Below are 26051 nucleotides of genomic sequence, written 5' to 3' on the forward strand. Positions count from 1 at the left end.
TGTGGAGCCTGCTTGGGATTCTTTCTCTCTTCCTATCTCTCTGACCCTCCCCCACTTGCTCTCTCTCTCTCTCTCTCTCTCTCAAAATAAATAAATAACTTTAAAAATACATAGCTATCATAAATATTTTACTTAAGTGTGGAAATTGAATTTAGTGTCTTAAAATTTTTCAAACAGAAATAGTATTTTGTCCTATTATGCTCCCCAAAGAGCTAAGCAGTGAAACAGGAATTCATCTACAGGATTGGGAGGAAGGGTGGATTTCATTACCAATATATGAGCATAGACTGAAGAAAATAGACAAAAAAATGTTAATTAAAAAATCTTTTAATTAAGTACAACATAGCAATGAATCTCTTTATTTTTCACCATTTTACTTGTTTTTATTCCAAGAAGTATGTAATTCCACACATTTTGGAAGGCTGGGAATATTTTTATATTATTCCCTGTTGCCCTACAAAACTAGTCACTTAAATGTTTGTGAGTCTTCAAGCTGTTAAAAAGTGCAGGATTCTATGATGAAGAATCATTGACATATATGATGCAGATGTTTTAAAAGGTCCATCAATGTTTTTTAATGTGTATTTATTTATTTAGAGAGAGAGATAACATGAATGGGAGAGGGCCAGAGGGGGAGAGAGAGAGAGAGAGAGAGAGAGAGAGAGAGAGAGAGAGAGAATCCCAAGCAGGCTCTGCAATAACAGAGCCAGATGTGGGGCTCAAACTCACGAAACTGTGAGATCATGACCTGAGCTGAAACCAAGAGTCAGACGCTCAACCAACTGAGCCACCCAGCTGTTCCAGAAATGAAGTACTTTTAAAAATCATAAGGTAAAATGAATATTTTAACTTTTGCAATTTTATTCCCTATGCCATATGCTTACTTGTAATATTGATTAAAATTAAAACAAACTATAAAAGCAATTCTGTTCATATAACATTTTAGTAGTAACATTGGCATTACAGTCCTTTTTTCATAGACTTTACTTTCATAAGAATTCTGTAGTGATAACTGCCAGGTTTTTTTTTCTCTTTTAAACTTGACTATTATTAGATTTATTTCAACAAATAATTTCCTAAATCAGGATGAAAATAAGGCAAAAGCATGTTTACAGAGAGAATAAATGCTTTGCAGCTTGTTTAGACTTCAAAATGAGGTCATGATTTACTTTTTGTGTTTTGGCACACATATGGATATTTGGGTTTTGAATTAGAGAAGTTAAAGATGTAACATTGGTCACAAGAATTGATTTTACACATAAGCAACCTAACTTATGAGGGACTGCTGATGAGTGTATTATCCCTGGGGGAAGAAGAGTTTAGTCTGGCTTGATGAATTCTTGAATAATCCATGATTTCTGTTTTTAATAGAATTTCTATACAACTTAACTCCCACAATTTTCTTTTCAATCATGTGAAATGATAGGATTTCATCAGGCAAAAGTACGTTTGATGTTCAGATTAGCTTCCTTTTCAGAAACCTAGAAGAGTTGAGAACCTTATAAAGCCAAATCAGTTGTAAATAGTAGATGTGGGCAGACAGTTCTCCATTAGTTTCTTGCATTTCTGCACATCTTGTGAGCAAAGGCACTGACTACCATTGTTCTGTATTATCTTTTCAAGGATAAAACCTGCCTTGAAAGATGACAGTGTCTCTCCCTAAACCAAAGGGAAGATTTGTGTATGGCTCTGTATAAAATACCTGGGTTCCCTAACATGGCTTCCTGTGTCACCATAAAGGAATTAAGGAACAGGGAAAAGGTAAAAGAACATGCTGATACTTTGGATACTACTCTTGTTGTGATGGAGAAGTCTCATGTTTTCTGCCACCATTCTTAAAACTATGGCAGGCTTATCTGTTAGTGTGCAAGTAGGATAAAAATATCAGATCTTTCACAATTCTTGACAGTAGTTTTTATTGCTGTTCATGCTGTTCTTGACGGTCATAATCCAAATAACAATGGTAGCAATTAAATTGCACAGAAACTCACTAATAAACCCACAGAACTGCATGGCCCAAGCCGATTTTGTTTAGCAACCTTAGTTTACTATTGGTTAACTTCTTGGACCATTTGATCCTGGTCTTACTTAACTAATTAGGTAACATATAACCATTATTCTCAGCTGGTCAGTTTGGAATATGGTTTATTGGCTCGAGTCTGGGAATACATTCATAGTTTTCTCCGGAATGTTCACCTGGGGCACACTGGTCAGCTAAGACTTCAGTCTAGTTATTTTTTCCTATGGCAAATGAATTTGTTTTGGCCAAGATACAGAATTCTCTACGTTGCCATACTCTCTTAAAAGGAAAGTGTTTAAGGGCACCTGGATGGCTCAGTCAGTTAAGCCTTTGACTTCAGATCAGGTCATGATCTCCAAGTTTGTGAGTTCAAGCCCCACGTCAGACTCTGTGCTAACATCTTGGAATCTTGAGCCCACTGCAGATTCTGTGTCTCCCTTTCTCTCTGTTCCTCCCCTGCTCTCTCTCTCAAAAATAAACATTAAATTTTTTTAAAAGGAAAGTGTTTAATTTCCTAATGAAATATTATCACTTCACAAACTAAAGGGGAAAAAAAAACACACCACCGCTAATGTAGTCTGAAAGGGCTTTATTTACTCTTTTGTTTTTGTGTTTGCTTTCTGAAGTCATAGGCTGCCCTTTAGGTGTAAAGATTATTCTAGGGATTCATCATCAGCTGGATATGGTTAGCAGTTGTTTTCTTTCTTTTTCAAGTTTTTATTTAAATTCTAGTTAGTTAACATATATAGCAAAATTGGTCCCAGTTGTAGAATCTAGTGATTCATCACTTACATATAACATTCAATGCTCATCACAACAGTACACTCCTTAATACCCATCACCCTTTAGCCCATCCCCCCACCCATCCCCTCCATATCAACCCTCTGTTCTCTATAGTTAAAGTCTCTTATGGTTTGCTTCACTCTCTCTTTTCCTCCCTTCCCCTATGTTCATCTGTTTTGTTTCTTAAATGACATATGTGAGTGAAATCATATGGTATTTGTCTTTCTCTGACTGATTTATTTCATTTAGCATTATACTCTCTACCCTATCCATATTGATGCAAATTTCAGGATTTCATTCTTTTTTAAGGCTGAATAATATTACTAAACACACACACACACACACACACACACCACATCTTCTTTATCCATTCATCAGTCAATGGATATTTGAGTTCTTTTTGTAACTTGCCTATTTTTGATGCTGCTGCTATAAACGTTGGGGTACATATACCCCTTCAAATCAATGGTTTTGTATCCTTTTGTATCCTTTGTGTAAATGCCTAGTAGTGCAATTGCTGGGCTGTAGGGTAGTTCTATCTTCAACTTTCTGAGGAAACACCATCCTGTTTTCCAGAGTGGCTACATCAGTTTGCATTCCCACCAACAGTGCAAAAGTGTTCCCCTTTCTCCACATCCTTGCCAACGTCTGTTGTTACCTGTGTTATTGATGTTAGCCATTTAGAAAAGTGTGGTGTAGCATCTCATGGTTTTGATTCATATTCCCTGATGATGAGTGATGTTGAGCATCTTTTCATGTGTCTGTTAGCCATCTATGTCTTTGGAAAAATGTCTACTCTTGTCTTCTGCCCATTTCTTATCTGGATTACTTATATTTTTTGGGTGTGCATAACTTTTTTTGATAACTTCTTTATAGAATGTGGATACTAATCCTTTAATATGTCATTTGCAAATATCTTCTCCCATTCCAGAGGTGGCCTTTTGTTTTGTTGATTGTTTCCTGTGCTGTGCTGAAGCTGTTCATCTTGTCCAAATTTCCCAATAGTTCATTTTTGCATTTGTTTCCCTTGCCTCAAGAGACATGTTAGTAAGAACTTGCTACAGCAGAGGTCAAAGAGGTTGCTGCCTGTGTTCTCCTCTAGGATTTTGGTGGTTTCCTGTCTCACATTTTTTTTTTTTTTTTGGCATCCGTTAGCATGATCGATGATTCTCCATCCCCTGACTTTCAATCTGGAGGTGACTTTAGGTCCAAAATGAGTCTCTTTTAAGCAGCATATTATATGAGTCTTGTTTTTTTTTATTATCCATGCTGATATCCTATGTATTGGGGGCATTTATTCCATTTACGTCGATAGTAATTATTGATAGATAAGAATTAAGTGCCATTGTATTACCTGTAAATTCGCTGTTCCTGGAGATTTTTCTCTGTTTCTTTCTAGTCTTTGTTGCTTTTGGTCTTTTTTTCCCACTCAAAGAGTCCGCTTTAATATTTCTTGCAGGACTGGTTTAGTGGTCACCAACTCCCTGGGAAATTCATTATCTGTCCTTCTTTTCTGAATGACAACCTTGTTGGATAAAGTATTCTTGGCTGCATATTTTCCCATTAAGCACATTGAATATATAATGCCACTTCCTTCTGGCCTGCCAGGTTTTTTGTGTCGAGATCTCCTACTAAACTTATTTGTCTTCCTTGTAGGTTGGGTATTTCTTTTCTCTTACTGGAAATCCCTTTCAGGATTTTTTTTTCTAAGATTTTTTTTAATGTTTATTTATTTTTGAGAGAGAGAAAACATGTGCATGTGAGCGAGGTGGAACAGAGAGAGAGAGGGACAGAGGATCCAAAGCAGGCTTCTTGCTGACAGCAGAGAGCCCAATGTGGGGCTCGAACCCATGAACAGCGAGATCATGACCTGAGCTGAAGTCAGACACTCAACCAACTAAGCCACTCAGGTGCCCCCAGGATTCTTTACTTATCTCTGTATTTGGTTAGCAGTTATTTTCCCAGGAAGATCCAGAGAGGGTGACCAAGGACATACTTTTTACATGTATGGAAGGTAATTGGACAAAGAATTGCCTACCAATTGAGCCTGGAGAACTTAAATAGTCATATAAGCAACTTCTAGATTTTTAAACAACATTTAATAATATACATTTCTTTGTAAAGATTGTTGAAAATTCCTTTAAAAAGGCAAAAAATATATATTGAAATAATCATATGTTTGTGTAACACTACTTAAAATCCTTGACCTTGGGGGTACCTGGGTGACTCAGTTGGTTTAGCATCTGACTCCTGATTTCAGCTCAGGTCATGATCCCAGAGTCATGGGATTGAGTCAGCAGGCTCAGCATGGATCCTGCTTAAGCTTCTCTCTCTCTCTCCTGGGGTGCCTGGATGGTTCAGTTGGTTAAGCCTCTGACTTTGGCTCAGGTCATGATCTCATGGTTTGAGCCCTACATCGGGCTCTATGCTGACAGCTCAGAGCATGGAGCCTGCTTTGGATTCTGTGTCTCCCTCTCTCTCTGCCCCTCCCATGCTCACACTGTCTCTCTCTCTCTCAAAAATAAATAAACATTAAAAAGAATGTTTTTAATTGTCTCTCTCCCTCTGCTGCTCCACCCCACTTGAGTGCTCTCTCTCTCTCTCAAGTAAAATAAAATAAAATAAAATAAAATATTCTTTACCTTGATTAGACTGTAACTGAGGGTGGCTGTATTTTTTTTCAGTGTGTAAAAAAAATAAAGTCAGGCCTATTTGTCTGATTATATTACATTAATAAACCATGCTGTTTAATTATACAAAATTTTCATTGTTTTGATAGCTGACTCTGTGATCTAAAAGTATGATAGAATTATTTGTGAAAGCCACTCAGATATTGTGTGTGTACAAAGATTTGCTATGTCCTATTATCATGCATTTAATAGAATGGTAATTTTTAAGGGTAAATAGATTGAATTTGAGTAAGTTATAGGGGGCATTTTATACCATTTCCATGAATTTGAACAACATGCAAAAATATTGTGTTTTTTTCCACATTTGATGGTGGACAATGGAGATATTCTCTTATTTGAATGTCATTAGCAATAGACCAAACCTTCCTAAATCATTCTATTTTGTTCCTTCTTTTTCTGTTGTCACCACAATACTACTCTCTAGTTTGAAAAAGCCATTGCCTTAAAATATTCTTACTGTACTGAGACAGAATTTGGTCACAGCAAAGAGATGTTTTACCTGATTGAAAATGCAGTAGTACATATGCAAAAGCAGTTACCTTTACCTTTGGAAAGGTACAGGGAAGTGGAGAAATCATTTTCTTTCAACCTAGAGTTATTAGGAATTGCATTCATGAGAATTTGCAAGTGTCTTTTTATTTGGGAGTATTATTGGTCTTCTTCATAGAATGATTTTGGGGGGCTTACATAGATTAATTCAGTGACTTCGTTACTCATTGTTTCACATTTTTTTTGGTATATTTCCTTTTTAAAAATTTTTTTAACATTTATTTATTATTGAGAGACAGAGAGACACAGAGCGTGAGCAGGGGAGGGGTAGAGAGAAGGAAGACACAGAATCTGAAGTAGGCTCCAGGCTCTAAGCTGTCAGCACAGAGCCTGATGTGGGGCTTGAGATCATGAACTGTGAGATCATGACTTGAACCGAAGTCAGTCGCCTAACCAACTGAGCCACCCAGGAGCCCCATGGCCTTCCCCTTTTAAAGGAATTAAATGTTGGTGGACTTTTATAGTGAACACTAGCTAAGTGTCATGGGTATAGGGTTCGTGGTTCAGATTGACTTAACCTTGGAATTTTTTCTACTGCTTCAGATTTATCTGTCATTTGGGAGTGGTAATTATTTCACATTTGGAGCAGTTTAATAGATACTAGATAAAGTAACTAATATAAGAAAAAGAGCAGTTTTATAATTTGGCAGGAAATTTTTTTTTAAGTAAGCTCTCTGTCCAACATGGGGCTTGAACTCATGACCCCAATATCAAGAGTCACATGCTCTACCCACTGCATCAGCTGAGCATCCTTGGCAGGATGTTTTGAATGAAAATTTACTCTAAGACTCAAGAAATGTATTGTTTGGCAATATATAACCGTCAGACAACTTTCTATTAGACTCTCTTACATTAGAAGGACATTTTTATGGATATTATCAGATAAAATTTCTTACTTTGACACTTTTTCTATACACACTTCTGGAATTTTACTGTGATGCAGTAAACAGTTTCATCTTTTTAAGGTTTTTTTTTAGGAAGAACTTTAAAGTCTGAGTGGCCCCTCAAACATTTGCTGGGTGTGTGTGCTTAACAGCCCATCTTGCTTCTCAGCGCCCCAGCAAATGAGTGAGGGAAGTCATTAGACGTTTTGAATGTTGAGGTGTCATCCCAGCACTTTACAAAGCATTTGTCTGGTAGTGACTACCTAGTGACTACACTATTTGCTTTAAACACCTATTTATCATCCTCATGTGCAATTTCTATTGATATTGATAGCTGCTTATCAAAAAGTTACATTGAATGGTGCAAATACAATATTCATAAGTTTGATTCTAGAGCCTCGCTCTTCATCTGCATTCCCTTACTATATAGCTCTGGAATGACTGTATTGTAATAGGATTGATGTACTATGGTGTAATTCATTGTTTTTAATAACTTGAGAACAAGGGTTCTTTATGAATATTTAAAATAGGTAGCTACCATTCTTTGAGAGTTTACATTTATTTATTTATTTATTTATTTATTTATTTATTTATTTTCTCACTTGTTACACATTTATAGAACACCTGCTATAGGTAAGATATGATAATGGGTACTGGATAACATGATGAGCAAGATAGACAAGGTTCCATCCATGAAAGAGCTTACTGTTTACAATCCAGCCTATTTTATTGTAGGCAGTATGAGAGGTACATTGCTTCTCTCATCTATATTTGTTTCTATAATCATTTTTGGAAGTGAATGCTATTACTCTCATCTCATAAATGAGGAATTTGAGACTCAGAAAATTTAATTAATTTGCTTAGTCACACAGATAAGAAATGTAGGATACAAATTCAAACCCAAGTCAGTCAGGTTTTGTATTAATTTTCTATGCTATGTAACAAAGTACTACCATTTTAGTAGCTAAAAACAGTACACATTTACTATATCACAGTGTCAGTGCATCAAGGAATCTGGCATAACTTAGCTGGGTTCTCTACAAGGCCTAAATCAAGGTGTCAACCAGGACTGGTTTGTCATCTAGAGGCTCCACTGTGGAAGAATCCACTTTTAAGCTCATGGTTGATGGCAGAATTAATTTCCTTGAGGCTGGAGTACTCATGACAGCTTGCTTTTTCATATGTAACAAAGGAGATAGAAACTCTAGTGTGGGTTAGCAAGAAAGGTCAAGCCTTACAATATCATCACTAGAGTTACATTCCATCACGTTTGCCATATTCTGTTAATTGGAAGCAAGAAACAGTTCATTTCCATACTCCGGGGGAAGGGATTATACAAGGGAGTGAATCCTAGGAGGTAAGGATAATGGAGCCCCATGACAGTGTGTTTGCCACAAGTTCCATAATCTATTGTCTTTGCATTATACTATTCTGCCTTTATTAAGAGCTCTATATACATAAATTGATTTTTGAAATATTTTTTAACGTGTGTAAAGCATTATAACACCACTAAAAAAGTTTGGCAAGGGAATCCCCATAATCTCATGATCCTAACACCACTCAGTCTCCTGAGCAAGTTGTAAAGAGATAGCACTCCTACTATCTGTATAAGAGGTAATAATAATTGTGTTTGAATTCCTATCTGATATTTAAAAAACACAGTTTTCCTTGTCACAAGTTGGATTCATAGCAAATACATGATTCTCTAGACTTCTTTTTTCACTGTTTATATCATAAGTGTTTTTCCTTGTTGCTACATAATCATACAGTGGTCAGTTTCAATTGTACTCAGCAATCTTTTGAATGATCACACTATTGTTTACTTAACCAAGTCCAAATAGTTTGATGCAGGCAATTTTTAATCTTCCACTGCTAAAAAAATAAATAAATGACAACAACAATAAAAACACACCAAAACATTGCATAAACTCTTTAGGCACAAGTTCTATCCTCTTTTGCATTATTTACTTAAACTAGGAATTCAGAAGTGATATTACTGGATCAAGGAACATGAATGTTTCCATGGCTTTTGATGCACACTCTCAAAATGCTTCTAATTTTATTTGACTTTAACTGAATTAATCAGCCTTCAAAATTGTAAAGGCATATAATTCTAATTGAAATTCTATGATCACTGGACAGACAGTATCTTAACTGTTGCTATTACTGCTGTAGTGGTTTTGGTAGGGCAAAGGGGAAATTATCTTTTCTTTATGGCCATGGACCAGATCTCAAGATGTTGTTCTATCCTGGAGTTCAAGTGAGGAAAAGGATTTCCTCAGGACTTATCCTTAGTACCAAAGGATGTCACTTACATGGATATTTTTCTTGGTCATAGTGCAATACAGTGCCTTCCCCTACAATGGGGCAAAAGCTATTCACATGAGATACTTCAGAAATCTACATTAGTTTCTGTACAGGGACAGATTTAATTAATTTATTTCTTCAGATGCAATACCCTGTTGTTGAATGTGTCCATGTTGGCAGCACATTTCACAGTAGCTTTTCTTATAGTTGAAAAGGAAAAGAATAAAAAGATGGAGCTAATGTAGTACCCAGTATATTGGCTCATATTTGTCATCTGCTACAGTAATAAGAACAGATTATTTAGTTTTTTATGATTCAAGTACTGATAGTTTGGAGTTGGTGGTTACAGCCCCCCCCCTTTTTTTTAAGTATCTGTTGTGAGCTAGAGAATTTAGCTACCATATTTGGTTTTCATATGCCTGCCCTGTGACCTTACATTAGCCTGTTGGAGGATTTCTGTGTTTTTGCTTATCCTTATATGGCAAGGCTGCCTGGAGAATCTGTCTGACCAGAATTAGAAGCCCTGTAGCATTTGCAGGAAGTGTGGCTTTAGGAAGAAGCCGTCATTTGTGTAATTAAGTTTCCTTACGGCCAGAATTTGTTGCATAAAGAGATGGTGAGTTAGAGAACATTTTTGCTAACTATAAAATACCTCTTCATATGCCAAATTTCCTTTATTCTAATAAAATTCCCCTAAAGAAGATTGAAATCTCTTTGTACTGAGCTTGATAATGATAAGTGGTTGGAGCAGGGAAGTGGAGGCTGGAATAGATTGATAGTTTATTGCTATAGTTTATTGTTAAATTCTTAGTGCAAACTTAGTCTGAATTATTTTGGAACATAAGATCCACATATGTTAAACTCGCACTTGTCACAAATATTTAGCTTTGATATTTGATTATAACAATGTGATTTGTGTCAAGCAAAGTTTTTGCTTTAATGGCATTCCCAAAGCAACCAGAACAGTCTAAAATACCTGTTACCCTATTTCACCCTTAGCACTAATTTCCTGTAGCTACCTATGGCCACAAGTCACTGACACTTTTGTGGAAGCACTTCGGAATGTTCTTAACTTCACATTTTATTTGTTCAAATATGTGACAGTTTTAAATGGAGAACTTTATATATATATATATAAAGGCACTGGGTTCATATGAATAACAGCTTCTTCACTGTAACTTTGTCTTATCAAGTCTTAAAGTTCCGTAACGGCTTTACTACTTGTGCCATGTTTGTTTCATTATCACAGAACTTCAGAGTGGGAAAGGATTAAAGGGATTATTTAGAAAAATCTACCCTGTGTATAAAACCTTTGAAACAATCAATGGTTTTATTGCTCTTAGTTTAGGCCAAGCTTTGGAAGTAAGAATGATACAAAATATATGAACCATCTCTTCACTCAAAGAGCCATCATTAAGTTGACAGTATAATTAGTATGAGATAACAAGTGTGGTAGTGCATTATTTTGTTATTCATCATGCTTAGTATTTAAGTGGTGCTTTTCACTCATACAAATCTTGGGCAAGTGTGTGCTTTGAAGAAAGTTTCTAATCCATTTGAGCATTAGTTCCTTCATCTGTGAATATGGAATGAAAATAATAGCAGCTGCCTCATAACACTGTTGTGGAAACAAAATAAGCATGTGAAAAAAAGATAAGGATGTAAAGGGCTTAGTATAATGCCTGGCCCATAAAAAACCTTAATAAGTAATAATTATTATATCAAACTTTGGAGTTAGATTACACTTGGTGCAATGCATACAGGAACCTAGTTCATATAAAATTCTGCAGCCCATTGTTAGCAAACCCTAAAGTGAAGTCTGTCCTTTTGTTTGCCCTTATTACCCCAGCCCTAATACACCCACTTCCATCCAGCAGAAAGAGGCCAGACTTTGATTAAGGGCTGGCTAGTTTCCATTGCTTAAATTATCTGCTAGTATGGAATTTATAATCCTATGATTATAATTTATAAATTTCTTGAGACCATAAATAATATCTATTTTATTTTATTTTTACTTGTATCAGGGTAAGAACAATGGCCTTGAGGCCCAGTATGTACTTAGAAACTACATTATTTTTTTATAATTTTTTTATTTGAGTATGGTTGACACATAATGTTACAGTATTTTCAGGTGTACAACATAGTGATTCAACTTCTGTGTACATTATCCTATGCTCACCAGAAGTGTAGCTACCATGCTTGATTGAATGGTAGCCCCTAACATTACCTAGGCAGGGATCCAGCACTAATCTTTTTCAAGCAGCAAAGGATCCTAATGTTGGGTTTGGGTATTCTAGTTACTTTTTGTTCATAATGATGTGGAGATTGATTAAATTGTGTGCATACTCATTTGGACGATAATGGAAGCAAAATTATAGTCCAGTAAGTAGAATTTAGCATTAAATTATATAGTAAGAACACATCAAAAAGTGTTGTTGCTCTTTGTAAGAGATTGTTAACCTTGTATAATTTTTTTTAAATCTATTTAAGATGTCATGAAGATGGATATGGAATTGTAGTGTACTAATTTAAGCTTTGGAGTTAGAGATATCTAAGTTTGCATGCCAGCTCTGCCAGGCACTAGCTTTGTGACTTTGAGTAAATTTACTTCTTTTTTTGGGGGGGGGTGCAGCAATGCTTTATTAAACATAGAAAACAGACAGAAAAAGATCAGTTTCAAAGGTGGGTGTTGGTTACCCAGGGCCAGGACATCTTTCATAGTGATTTGTTTCTTTTTTTCAAAAATGTTTATTTTTTGAGAGAGAGAGAAAGAGAGAGAGAGCAGAGGAGAGGAGAGGCAGAGAGAGGAAGAAAGAAAAGCCCAAGCAGGCTCTGTGCTGTCAGTGCAGAGTCAGACGTGGGGTTTGATCTCACAAAGTGTGAGATCATGACCTGAGTTGAAATAAAGAGTCAGATGCTTAACTGACTGAACCCACCAGGCACCCCTCTTTGTGAATTTCCTTATGCATATCCCTTTCATGCCATAGTGGAAGGAACACTGTCCTCTCCCTAAGGAAGACAGATGTAACAGTAGGGGTGACCAGGTATCATGTAAAGTACGTGCTTTAAGAAAAGACAAAAGAATACTCAATGAGCATGAAACAAGAAAGATATCCACACAAGGTGGTTATTCAAGCACAAGCTATTTGGGATCTTTATCTCATAAGTGTTCCAGCCCCAAGGCCCATTCTAATGTGGCTGAGTAAAGGTAAAAAGACTGTGCATGTGAGATAGTCGTTTGGATTAAAAAAAAAAGGTACAATTGGAGATGTAAAGTTAGACTGGAAACCCTATGAAAAATATTCTCTTAAATAAGCTTTTAGTAATGTGAAAATATACATTCTCTGAGAAAAGATAAAATTTTCACTGCTGTGATGTTACAATTCCAGGGGTAAAATGAAGTCATTTTTATTATTTGTAACAATAATTGGAATATCAAACATTTCTAGCTGTTGTCTGTCAAATCTGCACTCATTTTCTTCTTAATGTGTGTTTCTAAAATAGTACTGTCAGTATCTCTTTTTGAATGCAAAATAATGTCATAGTCTGAAGGTGAATATAAGGTCATTTTATTTTTTTTAAGTTTATTTATTTATTTTGAGAGAAAGAGACAGAGGCCAAAGGAGAGGGGTAGAGAGAATAGCAAGCAGGCTTCATAGTGTAAGCACAGAGCCCAATGGATACAGGGTTGGAACTCATGAACCGTGAGATCATCACCTGAGCCAAAACCAAGAATCAGAAACTTAACTGACTAAGCCACCCAGGTGCCCCTCTTGGGGACTGATTTATAGAAACACCCCAAGTTCTTTTATTTTTTAGTTTACCTCTTCAAGTTCCCATTAGCCCAATCCCCACTGCTGTCCCACTTCTTTTTTATTCTGTACCTTTCTATAAAATTCAGAAGTGAATTTGTAATCCATGCTGGTGAGAGTTTACATGCTACATGGATAAGTTCAGATTTGCCTGAGTCTTTTTTTGAAGCTACTATTTATTGACAACAATTTCACCACGTGGAGTACTGGGTGTTTATAGTAATTATGTCTTTTTCCCCCCATTTATTTATTTATGTATTTATTTATTTATTTATTTATTTATTTATTTATTTATTTTTAATTTTTTAAATTTATTTTTTTTATTTTTTTAAATTTACATCGAAATTAGTTAGCATATACTGAAGCAATGATTTCAGAAGTAGATTCTTTAATGCCCCTTACCCATTTAGCCCATCCCCCTGCCCACAACCCCTTCAGCAACACTCAGTTTGTTCTCCATATTTATGAGTCTCTTCTGTTTTGTCCCCCTGCCTGTTTTTATATTATTTTTGTTTAACCTCCCTTATGTTCATCTGTTTTGTCTCTTAAAGTCCTCATATGAGTGAAGTCATATGATTTTTGTCTTTCTCTGACTAACTTCACTTAGCATAATACCCTCCAGTTCCATCCACATAGTTGCAAATGGCAAGATTTCATTCTTTTTGATTGCCAAGTAATACTCCATTGTATATATATACCACATCTTCTTTATCCATTCATCCATTGATGGATATTTGGGCTCTTTCCATACTTTGGCTATTGTTGATAGTGCTGCTATAAACATGGGGGTGCATGTGCTCCTTCAAAACAGCACACCTGTATCGTGTGGATAAATGCCTAGTAGTGCAATTGCTGGGTCATAGGGTAGTTCTATTTTTAGTTTTTTGAGTAACCTCCATACTGTTTTCCAGAGTGGCTGCACCAGCTCACATTCCCAGCAACAATGCAAAAGAGACCCTCTTTCTCTGCATCCTCGCCAACATCTGTTGTAGCCTGTTGTTAATGTTAGCCATTCTGACAAGTGTAAGGTGGTATCTCATTGTGGTTTTGAGTTGTATTTCCCTGATGATGAGTGATGGTGAGCATTTTTTCATGTGTTGGCTGGCCATCTGGATGTCTTCTTTGGAGAAGTTTCTATTCATGTCTTTTGCCCATTTCTTCATTGGATTCTTTGTTTTTTGGGTGTTGAGTTTGATAAGTTCTTTGTAGATTTTGGATACTAACCCTTTATCTGATATGTCATTTGCAAATATCTTCTCCCATTCTATCGGTTGCCTTTTAATTTTGCTGATTGTTTCCTTCGCTGTGCAGAAGCTTTTTATTTTGATGAGATCCCAGTAGTTCATTTTTGCTTTTGTTTCCCTTGCCTCCAGAGATGCGTTGAGTAAGAAGCTACTGAGGCCGAGGTCAAAGAGGTTGTTGCCTGCTTTCTCCTCGAGGATTTTGATGGCTTCCTGTATTACATTGAGGTCTTCCATCCATTTTGAGTTTATTTTTGTGTATGGTGTAAGAAAGTGGTCCAGGTTCATTCTTCTGCATGTCGCTGTCCAGTTTTCCCAGCACCACTTGCTGAAGAGACTGTCTTTATTCCATTGGATATTCTTTCCTGCTTTGTCAAAGATTAGTTGCCATACGTGTGTGGGTCCATTTCTGGGTTCTCTATTCTTTTCCATTGATCTGAGTGTCTGTTCTTGTGCCAGTACCATACTGTCTTGAGGATTACAGCTTTGTAGTATAGCTTGAAGTCTGGGATTGTGATGCCTCCTGCTTTGGTTTTCTTTTTTAAGATTGCTTTGGCTATTCGGGGTCTTTGTGGTTCCATACAAATTTTAGGATTAATTGTTCTAGCTCTGTGAAGAATGCTGGTGTTACTTTGATAGGGATTGGATTCAATATGTAGATTGCTTTGGGGAATACCAACATTTTAACAATATTTGTTCTTCCTATCCAGGAGCATGGAATCTTTTTCCTTTTCTTAGTGTCTTCAATTTCTTTCATAAGCTTTCTATAGTTTTCAGCATATAGACTTTTCACCACTTGGGTTAGATTTATTCCTAGGTATTTTATGGTTTTTGGTGCAATTGTAAATGGGATTCCTTGATTTCTTTTTTTATTGCTTCATTGCTGGTGTATAGGAATGCAACTGATTTCTGTGCATTGATTTTATATCCTGAAACTTTGCTGAATTCGTGGATCAGATCTAGCAGATTTTTGGTGGAATCTTTTGGGTTTTCCATATAGAGTATCATGTCATCGACAAAGAGTGAAAGTTTGACCTCTTCCTGGACGATTTGGATGCCTTTTATTTCTTTGTGTCGTCTGATTGCAGAGGCTAAGACTTCTAATACTATGTTGAATAACAGTGGTGAGAGTGAACATCCCTGTCTTGTTCCTGGCCTTAGGGGGAAAGATTTCAGTTTTTCCCCATTGAGGATGATATTAGCATTGGGTTGTTCATATGTGGCTTTTATGATCTCGAGGTATGATGCTTCTATCCCTACTTTCTTGTGGGTTTTTATCGAGAAAGATTGCTGTATTCTGTCAAATGCTTTCTCTGCATCTATTGGGAGGATAATATGGTTCTTGTCCTTTCTTTTATTTTTTTTTATTAAAAAAAAACTTTTTTTTAACGTTTATTTATTTTTGAGACAGAGAGAGACAGAGCATGAATGGGGAAGGGTCAGAGAGACGGAGACACAGAATCTGAAACAGGCTCCAGGCTCTGAGCTGGCAGCACAGAGCCCGACACGGGGCTCAAACTCACGGACTGCGAGATCATGACCTGAGCTGAAGTTGGCTGCTTAACGGACTGAGCCACCCAGGCGCCCCTGTCCTTTCTTTTATTAATGTGATGAATCACGTTAATTGTTTTGCAGATATTGAACCAGCCCTGCAGCCCAGGTGTAAATCCCACTTGGTCATAGTGAATAAATTTTTTAATGTATTGTTGGATCCGGTTGGCTAATATCTTGTTGAGGATTTTTGCATCCATGTTCATCAGGGAAATTGATCTATAGTTCTAATTTTCAGTGGGGTCTCTGTCTGGTTTTGGAATCAAGGTAATGCTGGCTTCATAGAAAGAGTTTGGAAGTTTTCCTTACATTTCTATTTTTTGGAACAGCTTCAAGAGAATAGGTGTTAACTCTTTCTTAAATATTTGGTAGAATTCCTCTGGAAAGCCATCTGGCCCTGGACTCTTGTTTGTTGACAGATTTTTGATTACTAATTCAATTTCCTTATTGGTTATGGGTCTGTTCAAATTTTCTATTTCTTCCTGTTTCTCTTTTGGTAGTGTATATGTTTCTAGGAATTTATCCATTTCTTCCAGATTGCCCATTTTATTGGCATATAATTGCTCATAATATTTTCTTACTATTTTTTTTTAATTTCTGTTTTGTTGGTTGTGATCTCTCCTCTTCAATCTTACCTTTATTTATTTGGGTCCTTTCCTTTTTCTTTTTGATCAAACTGGCTAGTGGTTTATCAGTTTTGTTAATTCATTCAAAGAACCAGCTTCTGGTTTCATCAATCTGTTCTACTGTTTTATTGGTTTCAATAGCATTAATTTCTGTTCTAATCTTTATTATTTCCTGTCTTCTGCTGGTTTGGGGTTTTATTTTCTGTTCTTTTTCCAGCTCCTTAAGGCATAAGGTTAGGTTGTATATCTGAGATCTTTCTTCCTTCTTTAGGAAGGGCTGGATTGCTATATACTTTCCTCTTATGACCGCCTTTGCTGCATCCCAGAGGTTTAGGGTTGTGGTGTTATCATTTTCATTGACTTCAATACACTTTTTAATGCCTTCTTTAACATCTTGGTTAGTCTATTCATTCTTTAGTAGGATGTTCTTCAGTCTCCAAGTATTTGTTACCTTTCCACATTTTTTCTTGTGGTTGATTTCAAGTTTCATAGTGTTGTGGTCTGAAAATATGCACGGTATGATCTCAATCTTTTTGTACTTACTTAGGGCTGATTTGTGTCCCAGTATATGGTCTATTCTGGAGAACGTTCCATGTGCACTGGAGAAGAATGTGTATTCTGCTGCTTTAGGATGAAATGTTCTGAGTATATCTGTTAAGTCCATCTGGTCCAATGCGTCATTCAAAGCCATTGTTCCTTTGTTGATTTTTTGATGAGATGATCTGTCTACTGCTGTGAATGGAGTGTTGAAGTCTCCTACTATTATGGTATTATTGTCGATGAGTTTCTTTATGTTTGTGATTAATTGATTTATATATTTGGGTTCTTTCACATTTGGCACATAAATGTTCACAATTGGTAGGTCTTCTTGATCTATAGACCCCTTGATTATGATATAATGCCCTTCTGCATCTCTTGATACAGTCTTTATTTTAAAGTCTAGATTGTCTAATATAAGTATGGCTACTCTGGCTTTCTTTTGTTGACCATTAGCATGATAGATGGTTCTCCATCCGCTTACTTTCAATATGAAGGTGTCTTTAGGTCTAACGTGGGTCTCTTGTAAACAGCATATAGATGTATCTTGTTTTTTTTTATCCATTCTGTTACCCTATGTCTTTTGATTGGAGCATTGAGTCCATTGACATTTAGTGTGAGTACTGAAAGATACGAATTTATTGCCATTATACTTGTAGAGTTGGAGTTTCTGGTGGTGTTCTGTGATCCTTTCTAATCTTTTGTTGCTTTTGATATATATTGTTTGCTATATATATATATATATATATATATATATATATTCATCTTTTCTCCCCTCTCCCCTCAGAGACTCCTTCATAAAATTTCTTGCAGGGCTGGTTTAGTGTTAATAAACTCCTTTAATTTTTGTTTGTCTGGGAAACTTTTTCTCTCTCCTATTTTGAATGACAGCTTTGCTGGAAAAAGAATTCTTGGCTTCATATTTTTCTGATTCAGCACACTGAATATATACCACCACTCCTTTCTGGCCTGCCAAGTTTCTGTGGATACGTTTGCTGCAAACCTGATCTGTCTTCCCTTGTAGGTTAGGGACTTTTTTTCCCTTGCTGCTTTCATGATTCTCTCCTTGCCTGAGTATTTTGTGAATTTGACTATGATATGCCATGTTGATGGTTGTTTTTTGTTGAATCTAATGCAAGTCCCCTGTGGTTCCTGGATTTTGATATGTGTTTTTCTGCAGGTTAACAAAGTTTTCCACTATGGTTTGCTCACATAACCCTTCTACCCCTATTTCTCTCTCTTCCTCCTCTGGAACCCCTATGATTCTGATGTTGTTCCTTTTTAATGAGTCACTGATATCTCTAATTCTTAAATAGTGCTCTTTTGCCTTAATCTCCCTCTTTTTTTCTTCTTCGTTATTCTCTACAAGTTGTCCTCTTTATCACTGATTCTCTGTTCTGCCTCATCCATCCTTGCCACCGCTGCATCCATCCGTGATTGCAGCTCAGTTATAGCATGTTTAATATCATTCTGGCTTTTTTTTCTTTTTTTATCTCTGAAGTAAGGGATTCTAATCTGTTTTCAACTCCAGCTAGTATTCTTATTATCGCGATTCTAAATTCTGGTTCAGACATCTTGCTTCTATCTCTGTTGGTTAAATCCCTGGCTGTCGTTTCTTTGTGCTCTTTCTTTTGGGGTGAATTCCTTCGTTTTGACATTTTGAAGGGATAAAAGGAATCAATGAGGTAGAAATATTGAAATAAAAAAATTAAAATTAAAAAAATATTGAAATTAAAAATTAAAAATTAAAAAAACACACACAGATACAAATCAAAAAGATTATTCTAGATCCTAGGTGTGTTTTGGTCTGGGTGTTGAAAGTGGTCTGACAGATTAGAGGGAAAAAAAGGGGGGGTGGAGAAAAAAAAGGAAATCGTTTGAGAATTTGAAAAAATGGTTACACTAGACTAAAATAGATGATGTGGGTAAAATAGAATTTGAAAAAAATATACACAAAAGTATAGAATATAGTAGAAAAAATTAAAGAAAAATATTTTTAATAAAAATTAAAAAGAAATATGAATTTTTTCATTTTCTGTATTTAAGAAAAAAGAAAAGAAATGAACAAGAGAAAAAAGATAAAGAAAAAAGAAAAGAAATGAAAAAGATAAAAAAGAAAAAAGAAAAGAAAAGAAAAAAAGGAAATCATTTGAAAATTTGAAAAAGTGAATACACCTTAGTAGACTAAAATAAAATGATGGGAGTAAGATAGAATTTGAAAAAAATTTACATAAAAGCAAAAAATACAGTAATAAAATTTAAATAAAAATATATTTAAAAGAAATTGAAAGTAAAAATGAAGCTTTTATCTTTCTGCATTCAAGAAAAAGAAAAGAAATGAAAAAGAGAAAAAAAGAAAAGGAAAGAAAAAAAGGAAATTGTTTGAAAATTTGAAAAGGTGAGTACCCTGAAGTAGACTAAATTAAAATGATGGAAGTAAAGTAGAATTTGACAAAATTTACACAAAAGTAAAAAATATAGTAATAAAAATTAAAGACAGATATTTTTAATAAAAATTGAAAATAAAAATGAGTTTTTTCTCTTTCTGCTGAATTCTGTGGTTCAGGATGTGCAGATTGTTGTCTTAATCTTCCAATAAGTTTTCTAGATGTGTAGGATTGTTTAGTGTTGGCCTGGCTGTATTACATGGACAGGAGACACACTGAAAGCTTCCATGCTGTTCCACCTTCTTGGCTCCTGCTACTTAACTTCTTTTAACTTCAGTATTCTAATCCATAAAGTGGAGGTAGTATCTTCCTTATAGCATATTATAAATATTAAGTGAAGGAGTGCCTGGGTGGCTCAATAGGTTGAGCATCCAACTTCAGCTCAGGTCATGATGTCACAGCTCATGGGCTCAAGCCCCACATCGGGCTCTGTGCTGACAGCTCAGAGCCTGGAGCCTGCTTTGGATTCTATGTCTCCCTCTATCTCTGCTCCTCCCCCACTCATGTCTTTCTCAAAAATAAGTAAAAAGCGTTAAAATTTTTTAAATATTAAATGAAATAACATGTAAAAGACATACTTTGGCTGCTGTCACTTAATGGGCCTTTTATAAATGGTAATTGTGATTGATTGAAATAAATAATAAGACAATATATATCTCCTAGTCTTGTCTGAAAACAACCACAATTTGAAATTCCTGTGAATTTGGGAATAATTAACAAATACCTTCTAATAACCCAAAGTATTTCTCTATGCTAGATGAACCATAACTTCTGTGAGCCCAGATATTCTAAATCTTGTGAAGCTTATGAGATTCAATCCTGACTGGAACAAAAGTACAAACGGTGTGGGGAATAAGCTTAGGAATCCCCTGGGCTTACACCAATGGGTTGACAAGGCATAAAGAAATACAAAGTCATAAAATTGCTCACACCCGATTTTGGGTAAACCAAATTGGCACCCCAAGAATAGGGGGGTGCAAAGACACCCCAAGAATAGGGAGGCACAAAGGTGCCAGGAATAAGGAGGTGCAAAGGCACCCCAAAATAGGGAGGGGGTGCAGAGCCCCCAAGAGTAGAGAGAGAGAGAGGCAAAGGCCTGAAATAGAAACAGTGCAAAGATGCCCAATACATAGGAATAATATTAGAAATTCAGAGTGAAAGCACCGCAAATTTAGTACTATAGCAGAAAGCTGCTTTCATAGGAGAATAGGGCCAGGTTAGGTAAATTGGTGAAATTGGACTATGGACTACTGCACTGCAGGCAAAGCAGGCCAGAGCAGAGATGATTAACAAAAGAAAAGGTGTCTTGTCAACCTTGAGGTTATTCCCCTTATCTTTCTCATCCCATAGGCTAGCAAAGATAAACAGAGGTTCTGCCTCACTTCTGCTGTAAACAAGAAATTACTTTGGAGTTAAAAGGTTATTGGTATCCTCTTCAGCACATAAAAGCATTTGCAAGTGGACACTGGCACAGTCCAAAAATTTAAATCAATCTTTTGAAAAGAGCAAACACCCCTCACTTCCACCCAAAGAATGTGAAGTTATTTCAGTCCACATGTCAGGGTTGAGAATCAAGGTATCCTTCCCTCCAAAGACACAAAGCAGGGCCACTGAACAATTGTTACTTGGAAGAAACAGTTGCTCTCCTGCTAGCCTCAGCTTCTTGTCTGTCATGTCAAGAATAAAGTTTCTTTTATTTTTTTAATATGATATTTATTACAAAATTGGTTTCCATAACACACTCAGTGCTCATCCCAACAGGTGCTCTCCTCAATGCCCATCACCCACTTTCTCCTCTCTCCCCCCCAAAACCCTCATTTTATTTATTAGACTCCACCACAAGTCTGCTAGAACTGATACATGGATTCAGCAAAGTCCAGGATACAAAATCAATGTACAGAAATCAGTTGCATTCTTATACACTAATAATGAAGCAACAGAAAGACAAATAAAGAAACTGATTCCATTCATAATTGCACCAAGAATCATAAAATACCTAGGAGTAAACTTAACCAAAGAGGTAAAAGATCTGAAAACTTTAGAAATGTTGAAAACTATAGAAAGCTTATGAAGGAAATTGAAGAAGACACAAAGAAATGGAAAAACTTTCTGTGCTCATGGATTGGAAGAATAAGTATTGTTAAAATGTCAACACTACCCAAAGCAATCTACACATTCAATGCAATCCCAATCAAAATTGCACCAGCATTCTTCTCAAAGCTAGAACAAGCAATTCTAAAATTTGTATGGATCCACCAAAGACCCCGAATAGCCAAAGTAATATTGAGGAAGGAGACCAAAGCAGGAGGCATCACAATCCCAGCGTTTAGCCTCTACTACATGAAGTCATAGGGTATACATGAATTCAGTAGAATCACAGGATACAAAATTAACATACAAACATCTATTGCATTTCTATACACTAATAATTAAGCAGCAAAAAGAGAAATTAAGGAATCAACCCCAATTACAATGGCAACATAAACAATAAGATATCTAGAAATAAACCCAACCAAAGTGGTGAAAGACCTGTATTCTGGACTCTAAAACATTGACGAAAGAAATTGAAGATGACACAAGTAAATGGAAAGACATTCCATACTGATGGATTGCAAGAGCAAACATTATTAAAATGTCTATATTACCAAAAGCAATCTACACATTTAATGAAATCCCCATCAAAATGCCAATAGCATTTTTCTAAGAGCTAGAATAAACAATCTGAAAATTTGTATGAAACCACAAAAGATCCTGAATAGCAAAGCAATCTTGAAAAAGAAAAGCAAAGCTGGAGGAATCACAATTCTAGGCTACAAGTTATATTACAAAGGTGCAGTGACCAAAACAGTATGATACTGGCACAAAAATAGACACATAGATCAATAGAACAGAATAGAAAAAACAGAAATAAACCCACAATTATATGGGCAATTAATCTTCGACAAAGTAGGAGAGAATATCCCATTGGAAAAAGACAGTCTCTTCAACAAAAGGTTTTTTGTGAAAACTTGTCAGTTACATGCAACAGTGAAACTGGACCTCTTTCTTTTCCCATACCCAAAAATAAATTCAAAATGGATTAAAGACCTAAATGTGAGACCTGAAACCATAAAAATCCTGGAAGAGAGCACAGACAGTGATATCTCTGACCTCGGTCATAGCAACATTTTTCTGGATATATATCTTGAGGCAAGGGAAACAAAGGCAAAAATAGACTGTTAGGACTACATGAAAACAAAAAGCTTCTGCACAGTGAAGGAAATAGTAAAAAAAACTAAAAGGCAACCTTCTGAATGGGAAAAGATATTTACAAATGACATATCCAATAAAGGGTTAGTATCCAAAATATATAAAGAACTGATGCAACTCAACACCCCCAAAAATAAAATAATCCAATTAAAAACTGGGCAGAAAACATGAACAGACATTTCTCCAAAGAAGACAGATAGTTGGCCAATAGATGCATGAAAAGATGCTCAACATCACTGTCAGAGAAATGCAAATCAAAACTGCAATCAGTTGTCACCTCACACCTGTCAGAATGTCTGAAATGAAAAAAACAAGAAACGAGTGTTGGTGAGGTTGTGGAGAAAAGGAAACACTTTTGCACTGTTGGTGGAAGTGCAAACTGGTGCAGCTACTGGGGAAAACAGTTCCTCAAAAATGTATAAATAGAATTACCCTATGATCCCATAATCACACTACTATTTACCCCCAAAATACAAAAGTGCTAATTAAAAAGGATAAGTGCACCCCCTATGTTTATTCCATTATGGTATACGGTAGCCAAATTATGGAAGCAGCCCAAGTATGCATTAATAGATAAATGAATGAAAAAAAGTGGTATATATACATAATTGAACATTATTCAGTCATAAAAAAGAATTAAATCTTGTCATTTGCAAGGACATGGAGCTAGAAAGTATTATGCTAAGCAAAACATGACAGAGCAAGGCAAATACCCTCTGATTTCACTCATATGTGGAATTTAAGAAACAAGACAGTGTGCAAAGGAAGAAGAGAAAGACAAACAAAGAGACAGATTCTTGACTATAAAGAACAAACTGATGGTTACCAGAGGGGAGGTGGGGGGCGAGAATAGGTGATATAGGTAATGGGGATTAAGGAATGCACTTGTGATGAGCACTGGGTGATGTATGGAATTGTTGAATCACCTGAAACTAATATGACACTGTTAAATACACTGGGATTAAAATTAAAAGTTAATTAAAAAAAAGAACTGGAAAAATGCTAGCAGGTATATATTTTTAAGAATTATTCTGTCATGAGAAAGATCTAAAATCACTTAGAAGCTATAATAATTATGGACTTTTTAATTTAAAAATACAAAAACAAAAATTAAAGATAAAATTTAAAGCAAAAAAAGGACATAATCTCAAGTCATTTGGAAAGATTTTCTATGAGGCTGAAACTAAGAAAAGCTTGTAGATAATCAGAAAGCAAAGCTTCCCACTACTCGGTTTTGATTTAACTGCACTTTAGGTTATTGATATGCATTAGCTAGCCTCACTTCTGCATCATTAGATGTGGGAGTTTTCTTTGGATAAAGAAAAAAAAATAGGTTTATACACGGATTTGTAGACTTAAAGCTATTCAATCCACTTGTGAGACATCATTAACAACAAAATAATAAAGAAGAAAAGCTACATATCTTCTGTGAAACCACAAATCTTGATCCGTGTCTGAATTAATTTCAGCTAGTTCACAAACACTGGCTTTTAATTTGAAAAATAAAAACAACAAAATCTTTTTTTCAACAATATAGTTTCTTTGTCCTTTGGGTTCTAGATTAAGAAGAAACAGCAAGATGTGCTTGGTTTTTTAGAAGCTAACAAAATAGGATTTGAAGAAAAAGACATTGCAGCCAATGAAGAGAATCGAAAGTGGATGAGAGAAAATGTACCTGAAAACAATCGACCAGCCACAGGGTACCCCCTGCCACCTCAGATTTTCAACGAAAGCCAGTACCGTGGGGTAAGAAACCAATTTAAACTCTTGTTTTATCGAAATGGATCGCCTCACATCCATCCTATCCCCTTCACTACACCCCCAAATTTGCATACAGCCATTTATCCTGTTCATCTCTTCATCCAACTTAGGCAGCTAGGATATTTCTACTAGGAAGCAGATGGATGAGTAATCCGTCCCTACCTCACAACTTTCCTGAAAATGCATAAATACAGACCTTGGGCACATAGTTTCCTTTCCCTTTTTTTAAAGAATTTATTTTTAAGTAATGTCTACACCCATCCTGTGGCTCAGACTTACAACCCTGAGATCAAGAGTTGCGTGCTGTACCGACTGAGCTATGAAGGTGACCTGCCTTTCCATTTCTTCATCTGAATTCTATCTAGAGCAATTGTGTTGTTTCTGTCCTGTCCATGAAGAAGTTTCTGAAAGAAGTCAGCTGCTTTACTTATTTAGATTAAAAGTAGTTTAAAAAGAGTAATATCTTATTTCCTACTTGAATCTAGTAATAGTTTTATTTTGGTATTATTTAAAATATATTTTTTTTAATTTGAGAGAGAGAGAGGGAGAGAGAGAATCCCAAGCAGGCTCTGCACTGTCAGCACAGAGTTGGATGTGGGGCTCCATCTCATGAACTGTGAGATCATGACCTGAATGGAAATCGAGAGTTGGACGCTCAGCTGACTGAGCCACCCAGGTGCCCCTTATTTTGATATTATTAATGAATTTTCATAAAATCTCAAGTTAGCTAATTGAACTCATGTAAGTAACAAGGGAAACAAAAATGGAGTTTTTGCTTTGTGACTGGTGTTTTCAAGTATGCCATCTTTAGTTCATTTAAACCCTAGGGTAGTTTCCTTTATTCTTTTAGTAACATCTGTCGTCTCTGGCAATTTTAAATACTATGGCAAGTGCAAGTATAAATAAAACAGTCTTTTCTCTTAAGGAGCTGGTTGGGAGTGAGATGTCGGAAGAATCACACACACCTGAAACAATTGGAATGTGGTTATAAATATATGTCCATGTGATGACACAGTACAGAAAGCATATGTGAGGGCTATAGGAATTTCTAGTAAAGAATTGTTTGCACTGCTATGTCCTCAGAATTAGCATGACTGAGAGAAAAATGTATTAGAGCCAGCAATCCAAATCTTCTACTTGATAGGTTTATATGGAAGTAAGAAGGACACTTTTGGGTGGGGATCTTTTTTATGTGCCAATTCAGAAAATGTAGGGGAGGAACCATGGAAAAATTGAGAACTTTATTGGCATCAAATATTTTCTCTGTGAATTCAATTTGTTCAGTTCTGAGGAGCATCCTGGAGATTTCATCTGTTGCTGCTAATGAGGCCAATGTGTAAAGACATACTCTGCAGATAAGGAAAAGACAATTGGCTCTTCATTTAGATAGTGAAACCTCAGTGCCTCTATAATGGAAATTTCTGCAAATTATTGAATACTAGGAGCTGGAAGAGGCCTCAGAGGCCATCCAGTGCAATCTAAGCCAGCATATATTCTCTTAACTTTTTTGAGTCAGAAATTTTAACTCATTTGACTTTGAAAACAAGCACATTTTAGGTTATAAGGGTAACGTTTGAGAAGCATTTACCTGGTT

The 26051-nt window shown here is 35.9% G+C and overlaps 1 protein-coding gene across 3 annotated transcripts in view; it reads left to right on the top strand.

The window, feature by feature from the left end:
* The window catches only part of SH3BGRL (SH3 domain binding glutamate rich protein like), an 84311-nt gene that overhangs the window by 47262 nt on the left and 10998 nt on the right, over window positions 1–26051 (top strand). For 2 of the 3 annotated variants that reach the window (XM_015078213.3, XM_027053729.1), the window contains exon 2: window positions 24257–24442. In XM_015078213.3, coding sequence (XP_014933699.1) covers window positions 24257–24442 — 186 coding nt within the window. Of the gene's footprint in view, window positions 1–9719; window positions 9850–24256; window positions 24443–26051 lie in introns of those variants that run through there. The other variant, XM_027053730.2, reaches the window with a different exon arrangement.

This window comes from Acinonyx jubatus, chromosome X, assembly GCF_027475565.1.
Source record: "Acinonyx jubatus isolate Ajub_Pintada_27869175 chromosome X, VMU_Ajub_asm_v1.0, whole genome shotgun sequence".
Classification (NCBI taxonomy): Eukaryota; Metazoa; Chordata; class Mammalia; order Carnivora; family Felidae; genus Acinonyx; species Acinonyx jubatus.